The sequence below is a fragment of the Chrysochloris asiatica genome, unplaced genomic scaffold, assembly GCF_000296735.1.
Source record: "Chrysochloris asiatica unplaced genomic scaffold, ChrAsi1.0 scaffold00009, whole genome shotgun sequence".
Taxonomy (NCBI): domain Eukaryota; kingdom Metazoa; phylum Chordata; class Mammalia; order Afrosoricida; family Chrysochloridae; genus Chrysochloris; species Chrysochloris asiatica.
The window spans coordinates 6987482-6997474 of record NW_006408527.1 but is presented as its reverse complement, the minus strand read 5'-3'; the positions used below and the strand labels follow the sequence as shown (position 1 = coordinate 6997474).

The following is a 9993-nucleotide window of genomic DNA, read 5'->3' as shown; positions in this document are numbered from 1 at the left end:
ACCCATATTAAATGGGGGTGGATTTACATCCCATAAAATTCACTCATTTAAACTGTACAATTCATTGTTACTTAGTATATTCGTAGGGGTCCTTGTGTGGTGCTGTGGGTTGGTTAATGCGCCAGACTGCAAAGCCATTTGAACTGCAAGGTCAGCGGTTCAAGTTCACCAGCTGCTCCTTGGAAACCCTATACAGGGTCACTATGGGTCGGAATCGACTTGACGGCACTTAACAACAACAACATGTTTGTAGAGTTGTACAACCATCACTATTTTCTAAGTTTAGAAGGTATTAATTTCTCCAAAAAGAGATTTCATACCCATTAACAGTTACTTCCCATTTGCCTCTCAACTAACCAATAAATTAGTTCTTATCTGTGTAGATATGTTATTCTGGATATTCATATAAATGGAATATGTGATCTTTGGTGACTAACTTTTTTCACTTAGAATTATGTTGTCTTCCCCCTAACTCTTCTTCAAATTGAATGATTTCAATTCATCTGATTTTCATTCAGTTCACTGACTTTTTTACCTGTTCTCTCTATTCTGCTCTTAAGCCCCTCCAGTGAATTTTTGTCGTATCAGATATTTGGTTTTTGAATTTTAAAATATCCATGTTTCTTTTTTAAGCTCTATTTATTTCTCTGCTGAGATTGTTCGTCTTTTCATTGATTGTTGTTAAAGTGCTATTGAGTGGTTCCAACTCACGACAGCCCTGTTAGGATTTCCAAGTAGTGACTGGTTGGTTTGAGCCAGTGGCCTTGTGGGTTGTTAGTCCAGTGCTTATTCTACAGCACCATACCACGATTCCTTTCATTGTTAGAAATGTATATGTATATCTGCTTTACAATTTTGCCCGATAATGTCAGCATCTCTGTTTTATAATTGACTGTATCTGTTGTCTCACTTTTTCCTGGCTCTGTGTACATCAGTTATTTTAGGATTATATCTTTGATGTTGTGAATGATTTGTTGGACTCTGAATTTTGTTAAATTGCTCCAGAAAATGTTGATGTTTATGTTTTAAAACAAAACTAACTCAATTTGACCCAAATTACAAACTCACATCTACAGGAGGGCAGTGGACCAGATCTCAATTCAGTTTTTAAGGTTTTAGTTGTGAACTGTTTTCACTTTTCCTGTGTGTATATGGTACAAGGGTCAGCCCGATACCTGGGCTAAGTTTTTAACACAGCATTAACCACTGAGTCATTTCCAACTCAGTCACAACCCCATGTGTGTCAGAGTAGAACTGTGTTTCATAGAATTTTAAATATGACCTTTTGGAAGTTGATAAGTAGGCCATTTAGGCCATTCCTTTCTCTGGCTGTCTCCAGAGCTCCTTCTTACTTTCTGGCAGTTCTTGCCACAGGTCTCTCCTTTCTGCTATGAAAGAAGGTAAGTTTCTCTACTGGAGTTTTAGTTGCCTTGTACTGATTGATGCTGCATTTGTAGCTACCCTTAAAGTAAAACTACAAAAACCTGGCACTTACCCCAGGCCAGTCATTTGCTTTAGGTGTCTACTGCTTTCCAAAAATTGCATGTTTTTGCTTATTTTCCACAATATGCTCAGGAAATTGTTTCTGCATTTTGTCTAGAATTTAAGTGCTCACTTTTCTGTATCAGACAAACTTTTTTGATATGATCTTAAAGAACATTTAACATTACAGATAAAACAGGCCTTTTCTCATATTCTCCTCTCCAATCATTCTGTTCTTTCAGTCCCCAGAAGCTACCACTTTCACTTGTGGTATGCTAAGACTTTGTATTCATACTATCAGAAATACCTTGGACAGGTGATTCACCCTTCTCTGCTTCAGTTTTGTCATCTGTAAGATGGAGATAACAATAATGCACGGTCAGGGTTGATAATGAGGATGGAGGTAGTGATGCAAAGCACTTGGGATACTATCCAACACATTAAAACACCCTTTTTTTTTTTTTTGCAATTACTGTTACTCTTACTATGTTGTTGTTAAGTGCTTTCGAGTCGGTTCTGACTTACAGCAACCCTGTAAGGGTTCCTGAGGCTTTTTAAGTCTTTATGGGAGTGGAAATCCTCATCTTTCTCCTATGGAGTGGCCAGTGGCCATGAACTGTGGACCTACTTGTATTATAGTTTTATTATAATGTAGTATTTTTGTTTTAAATTTTTTTTTCAAAAGGCATCATGCAATGTCTTGATGTCTTTGTAAATTCTCCCTTCACAGTTTTTCTTTCTAGTCTTATTTTTTTTCTTATATATTTTATCATTCTTAATTTCCAGTGCTTACTTACAGTATCTGGAGTCCTGGTATGGTGCTGTGGGTTAATGCACTGGACTGCAAATTCAGTTTTAATTGCAAGTTTGGCGGTTCAAGTTCACCAGTTGCTCCTAGGAAACCCTATACAGGGTCGCTATGGGTCAGAACCAACTTGACAGCACTTAACAACAGCAATATAGTATCTAGCACTATCAAATGCTAGATACTGTACTGTTGTTTAAGTGCCACCAAGTCGGTTCTGACTCATAGCAAACCTACACAGAGTTTGTGAGGAGCCGCTAGAAATTAAAATTAGAATGTGTTATTGACTAGTTTTTTTTTTTAAACCTTTTTGTGAATTATTTTTCTACAGCTGTCTTCTGTACAGGTGGGAGAGATGGCAACATTATGGTCTGGGACACCCGGTGCAACAAAAAAGGTAGTCTAGTAACTGTTTAATTTTGCCAGATGTGAGAGGACCCCATACTGATTTTGAATGAAGGGACGGCATTAGTATTTTTATTTGATGACCACCAGGGGGCCCATGTGTTCCCAAACTCCCCCTTATTGGTTGCTCTTCTAATTCTCAGGATCTTTATTGACTATTGCAAGTATTATCCTCACATATTTACCTCATATTGCATTTTGATTTATAATGCACTTTACTTGAATTATTTTAATCTTCGTTAGTTTTTGGCTTTGAAGAGTTGGATGAAGTCACATTGCTTCATGATAGCATTAATTAGAAAGCAGTGATATATCTCCTTCCTTTCTTTTGTACATTCTATTCTCACCACAGGGAATGCAGTATAGCAGGCACTGCTGATTCTAATTTCACTAATATAATCACAAGTCAATTGATTTTGCGGTCTTATGTACAGATGCTACATTCAGAGTGGAATTAAAAGTTCTGAAAATTAAATCATTTCCTTGGAATATCTTTCAGATGGGTTTTATAGGCAAGTGAATCAAATCAGTGGAGCTCACAATACCTTAGACAAGCAAACCCCTTCAAAACCCAAGAAGAAACAGAATTCAAAAGGGCTTGCTCCTTCTGTGGTAAGGTTTTTATAGATGTATACGTGTGTGGAGATCTGAACATAGAGAATCTCATTTCAGGGAATTTGTTGGGCACAAATTAGATACTATGGATGTGAGTCTCCATTTCCTTTTGATATCATTGATTTATGACAGTACGAATTTGGCTGTGAACCTCAAGGTCAGCAGTTTGAAACTACCAGCTGTTCTGCGGGAGAAAGATGACGCTTTTTGCTCCCATAAAAATGTACAGCCTTGGAAACCCTGTATAGGGTTGCTATGAGTCAGAACTGACTCCATGGCCTATAACAACAACAACACAGTCCTATTGCTGGTGAGTCGATTCCAACTGAGCAACCCAGTAAGACAGAATAGAACTTCCCCATAGGGTTTCCAAGGCTGTCATTTTTATGGAATCAGACTACCACTTCTTTCTCCTGCAGACAAAGTGGTTGTTGGGTTTGAACCATCAGTCTTTTTGCTCACAGTGGAACATTTTAACCACTATGCCACCAGGACTCCTCCATACCTGTAGCAGTGATTTTCAAACTAGAATGTATCCAAGTTTTATCTGGGCATATGCAGAACTACCTTGCGCCTCATTTGTAGAGATCTGATTTAGTAGTTATTCAGGGGCATAGGAGCCTAAATTTCTGATGGCTTTCTCTCATCCTCACACACACATTAAGAAATGGAGGACTGGTCCATTTTGAGGAAGGATATTTGTTGTAATGGTACAGTTTTATATTTGAGAGAAAAAAATCCCTTTTGTTTTCCTACCACAGACTTCTGAGAAAAGATCTGATGTTTTATATATTTTATAAACACTTGGTAAAATATTTAGTATATTGAGAAATACTTAGGTAGAGCATAGTATCTCTAGCAACTTATAGTCAAAGCTTGAACAATACCTATAATGCAGTTTACTTTTTTTAAAAACAAATAAATTTGCTCACTAACCGTACTTCAGTGTTTATTTTTCTGCTTTCTAGTAATATTTTTGGTTTTATAGAGTCAAGTTAATGTTTTTAAGATTAGTTGAGTAAAAAGTGTATATATGTTGAACAAGGCATAAGGAATAGTTAGAAACTGACAGTATTGACATGTTGTGTATGGCGAGCAGCTGAAGTTAAAATGAGTAGCATTTCAGACACTTAATCAGGTTCTGAACCAAGAAGAATTAACAGCAATTAGGGAGTAGAACTCCAGTGAGCTCTCTTTTAACTTTGTCAGAGTGTATAATCATATTCCATCCATAATTGCTGAAATATTCCTATATGATAATCTGTGTTGTTGTTGAGTGCCATTGAGTCAATTCCGACCAATAGCAACCCTGTATAGGGTTTCTAAGGAGCAGTTGGTGAGTTTGAACAGTTCCAGTGGCTTTGCAGTCTGGCGCATTAACTCACAGCACCACACCAGGAAAGTGACATTTTATAGCAGAAAAAGGTGCAAGAACATTAAGTGAGTTTCCTGAAGCTTATTAGTATGCTGGTTCTAAATAGAGCCAGCAGTCTCAGACAAGTAAAATGTTTTAATCACGAGTTTATTTCTTGAGTTCAAGGCCAAGTGTTTATACTATATGCTATAAAGTAACGTTTAGGTAAATTCTTTTGGCCAGAATTAGTTTTGTCCTGGACTACTAACCGAGCTCTAGAAGCATAGTGGTTATGAATTGGGCTACTAACCTCAAGGTCGGCAGTTTGAAACTACCAGCCATTCCATAGGAGAAAGATGAGGCTTTCTGCTTCTGTAAAGATTTACAGCCTTGGAAACCCTGTGCTGGGTCACTGAGTTGGAACTGACTCCGTGGTACTTAACAACAACAACTAACTGCAAGGCCAGCAGTTCAAACCCAACAGCTGCTCCTTGGAAACCCTATACAGGCAGTTAACAACAACACCTTTTTAGTCAGCATATATATCTGATAAGGATTATTAAGTAGGTAAAATTAATCTAACTCAGTGCTTAAGGGGAAATAAGCCTTCATTTTAGCACCTTTTCTAAAAGGTTTCTTGAGAAAGATTATTCCTAAAATAGAATTTTTCTCTTTCCTTTTTCTCCCTTGTGCTGCTAGGATTTCCAGCAGAGTGTTACTGTGGTCCTCTTTCAAGATGAAAATACATTAGTCTCAGCTGGAGCTGTGGATGGGTAAGAGACTATTTCTTGCTTCTTTTGATAAGGCCCCATTCATGAACTGTGGTGGGAGAGTCACCTATAGTCCCTATAATCGAATGTGTATACTCTTCACTTTCAAGGTAGTGAGTACCTCAGCTCAAAGGAGAAAGTACAGATTACACTGGAAAACATCTAGCTAGGACTCTTGTTCAAATAATTAAGTGAAATAATATATTTCATGATTATTAGCATTGTCTTAACTTGTAGGAAGTGTTGCTACAGTTACACGGAAGCTGGATGGGTAGCTTCCTAGCCTTATAGTATATTTTAGTCAATTATTATTTTGAGGGGAAATTTTTCTGTTATTCAAATTTTACCTTTACAGGAATACCCTAAAAGAAGAAATCTGATTCTGGGCATTTATTTGGCATTTTTGAGAGTAATGTATCTAGATTGATAGTAATGTTTAGAGACATTCACATACGTTCCATTCATGGTTGGTCTGAAAATTTGAAAATTAGGCTTCCCAAATAAGTCTGTGACACTTTTTGAATGAATTTAAGTTCTTTGAGTATGGGGATTCTTGCTTTTGAACTTTGTTTCCCTTGTCTGCTTCCCTTATTTTGACTATGAGACATTCCTCCATTCAAAAAAATTAACTTGAAAATGTGGTAGCTTATTACAGGTTTCTAGTATATCCTCTGTACATTAAAACCCATCTGTGGACCAAATCTCAGGAATGAAGGAAGGACAGCCTAAAAGTCATCAGGGATGCTTGTGAATGGCTGTAAATTTTTAGTCTGGTTTTTTTTTCAAGGATACCAGTCTTTGACACAAATCTTTTCAAGTTGCCTATAAACAAACGACAAGTTCAGGATTAAGACAACTACCCAATAGATGAAGGGAAAAAATACCTTTTTCTACTTCATGGGAAAATGTTAGTTACTTAGGATTTAGTAGAGATATACTATCGGAATGGAGCATGTTACTTATAACGTTCTTTCAGAATACTACAAAGTAGTACAGGTTTAGGAAATGTTTTTCTAAAACAATGGAACAATGACAGTCAGTACCCAGCCTTCATCTTCCTTTTCCGCTTTGTTGGCGTGAACTCATGGTAACCTATCACTGGGTCAGATCCCATCTGTTTCCGTCCTGCAGGGATTGTAAACCTGACATTGTAGAAAACAGTTTGAGATATTTCAGTCTGTTTCCCAATGAGACAGCCTCACTGTACCTGGTTGACGGGCCAGAAGACTTAGATTAAAAGTCATTTCACATTCAGTGTAGTTGAAATGATTGGGCTTGAGAGGGTCTACAAAATAACGTTCTTTGTCTTGGCTTCTAGGATTATTAAAGTTTGGGATTTGCGTAAGAATTATACTGCTTATCGACAAGAACCTATAGCATCCAAGTCTTTCTTCTATCCAGGTAGCAGCACCCGTAAATTAGGTAAGCCTTTATATGCATAGACTATGGGACTTTTTAGAGGTGTAAGCTTTTGTTACATTTTTAAAAATATGAGCAGTGTAAAGCTTGAGAAACTCTTAATATGCTTTCTCTTTCAAGTTCAAAGACAGAAACTCAGAAGGTTATTTTCAGGGGAAAAATCTAAAGATTCTTCCAGTGGAATGATCAATTTTTGCCTCTAAATTTAGCCTCAGGTTTATGTAGTCATCAGGACTCACTAACTGAAGTGTCCTTTTTAGGGTACTCAAGTCTCATTTTGGATTCCACTGGCTCGACCTTATTTGCTAACTGCACAGATGACAACATCTACATGTTCAATATGACTGGATTAAAGACTGCCCCAGGTAAGATACTGGTCATTCAGATTTCTCTTAATAGGAAACTAATAAGCATTTTTGTTCATGATAACTTCATGTGGCTGTTTTTTAAGTCAAACGTATTAAGACACATGTAGATTTTGGACTCATTGATTTGTTCCAGTGATTATTTCTTGGGTACTTTCCTATTGATGATACTGTAAGTCAACAGAATTCTGCTTCATATGGTGACTTAATTTTATTTAGTGTTTCTCACCTGTAAATAGGCCTTTTTGATTATATTTAGAATTATTAGCTCAACCTCTGTTGTAACAAGCTGTGGAATAGAGAGGGATGGTCTGCTCAACTTTTGTCCTGCTTGGAGATTGTTAATTAAAATAGAGGACTGTATTTTTCAGGCCCCCAAAATAGTTCCAACCTACCAAACCCTCCTACTTAATGTTGAACAGAGACCATTTTATCTTTTTTAAATGTTTCCCCCCAACCAACATCCTTTTATTCCCCTCAAGACAATTAAACATATAATTGGATTCTTAAAACTAATAAATAAGTGAAGTTTTTGGAAAAGTCATAGAATAACTCTAAACATCCAAGTTTCTCAAGTATGCATTAAGAGGGTAATTTGTGTTCTCTTATTTTCTAAGACTATTAACAGTTGGAGTCCTGGTATGGCACTGTAAGATAAGCACTGAACAGCAAAGTTGGTTGTTCAAATCTACCAGCTGCTCTTCAGAAAGTCTATAACAGGATCGCTATGAGTCAGAACTGACTCAACAGCACTAAACAACAAAAACTACATTATCAATTACATATTATTCACCTGGTTCTTCCTCAAATATAGCTTTGTCATAACCAATCTCCAGAGCTACCTAGTTGCCCTAAACTAAGATGGGCTAATAATAAACAAGAAATTACCAACTTGTACAGAACTTAGATCATTTATGGTGGGATTTTACAGTTTCCAAAAACAGCATCAAGCCATTGCAGGACGTTGATATCAGTGATAGTCTCACAGTTGGCATTTCCTATGCCTGGATTAGTTAGTTAGGTCTGGTATCTTAACAAGTAAAGAGTATGAGGGGGCTTTAAAAAGTTTGTATGGAAAGTTAATGAAAAGATAATGGAATTTTTCCACAGACTTTTTTAAGCTCCCTCATATTTGGTAAAAGAAAGATGTTCCTAGGTTACTGACTGGAATCAAGATTTGGATAGCTTCTTACTTACTTAAGACATATATAGCAAATTTTCAGAATCTTTCCCCAAAATATAAAAAGCCTAAACACATTTATGTTGTCAGATGTACAAGAGCTATTTCTTTATCATTTTGTTATATAGTGAGGCACTAAAGGAACCTTAAATATAATTTGTCCCTCTGCCATCAAACAAATATGCCCAGGATATTAATTCAGTAACTTTTGTCTATGCTCCTGTAATAATTTGATTGACTTTCATAGATAGATGGATTAATTGATACTGATCCTTAGAAATGGAATGGGATACATGGATGTGTGTGTGTGAAAACATAAGCCCAGTTCTCCATTTGTAACATCTTATAATTGCCTGTCTTTTTTTCAAAAAGTTTAGACAGTATGCTATAATCAATTCTAGATCCTTTGTATTTTTAGTCATGGTATTGTATAATGCTAATTGATGTTCATAAAGATGAACTTTAAGAACACCAAAGCACTTTAAGAACACCAAAGAAAGATTAGATTGAACTAATTAAAGTTAATACAGAGTTTAGAAAGCTTTTCAGCAAGAATTGAAACATTTACAAAGCACATTGTACTCGTCTTTCTTAGACCAGCAGAGGGCAATAAATGCTTATAGGATTAATGGGAAATTCATTCTATAGTTTTCCATTCACAGTTTATAACAGAGGAAAGATGAACAGTTACAGTTTTTACAATTGTATTAAGAATAAAGAAGTCTATTTTTTCTGTGGGCACTTATATGTATATGAATTGATTACCATTCCTGCTTCACTTTTACAGTAAAAATGTCTGATGTGGTGAAATATTAGATGTACAGGTTTTTTCTTTAAAATAAGTTGTAAATATAAAGTTATTTTCCAGTATATTTTGGCAACTTAAGGAAATTGACGTTCCTGATTAATTCTTATTTCCCTCTGTTTTAGAAAGTTAGAATGTGACCTATTTTTGTTTTGTTGGTGTTTTTTCTTACCTAAATGTATCCATAAATTCTTTACCAATAACTGAGAATTTGCTCATGCATTTCTTGATAGTGCGTTGATGCCAAAGGCCTCAAGTTGTGACCTCCGTCGTATAAAAGAATTAGTCAAGCATGTAGTGATAGATTGGATGGCTTGCCTTATGTCATGGCTAATTAGAAGTCTAAACCTAACCTAGTGTCTTACTTGTGAATGTATTGTTTACCCCATTGCTACTTCTGCCATTATTAGCCTATTTAAAGTACTAGATCAAAAAGGTTTCCACAAGGAGAACAAACAAGATGGCGGATCGGGTGGATGTATAGCAGAGAGCTCCGCCAACAACAACACAGAATACCCAACCAAGCAGGCTCAGGGGATGGTCCCAGAACTCTGAACCACATATAAAGGAATACTTAGAAGGTTGGAAGACTCACAGCTGGGGGAATTTGTGGCAGAAGATATCTATTGCTTTCTAGTCCAGGACGCTCAGCTGCTCAAGGAGCTGTCATCTCGGGTGAGACCACGTGGGGAAAGGATTGGAGTGGCCACAGATACCTGGCAGAGCCGCTGAGATAAAGGTGTGGACATTCTTTTCTTTTGGTAGCTGTTCATTGGTCCCTTGTTGTCTGCGC

General features: G+C 36.6%; 1 protein-coding gene across 1 annotated transcript in view; it reads left to right on the top strand.

Annotated features, from left to right (window-relative positions):
- Positions 1-9993, top strand: part of DTL (denticleless E3 ubiquitin protein ligase homolog (Drosophila)) — a 100379-nt gene that overhangs the window by 28105 nt on the left and 62281 nt on the right. The window contains exons 6-10 of the mRNA XM_006834196.1: positions 2619-2684; positions 3192-3304; positions 5361-5434; positions 6750-6853; positions 7111-7215. Coding sequence (XP_006834259.1) covers positions 2619-2684; positions 3192-3304; positions 5361-5434; positions 6750-6853; positions 7111-7215 — 462 coding nt within the window. The remainder of the gene's footprint in view (positions 1-2618; positions 2685-3191; positions 3305-5360; positions 5435-6749; positions 6854-7110; positions 7216-9993) is intronic.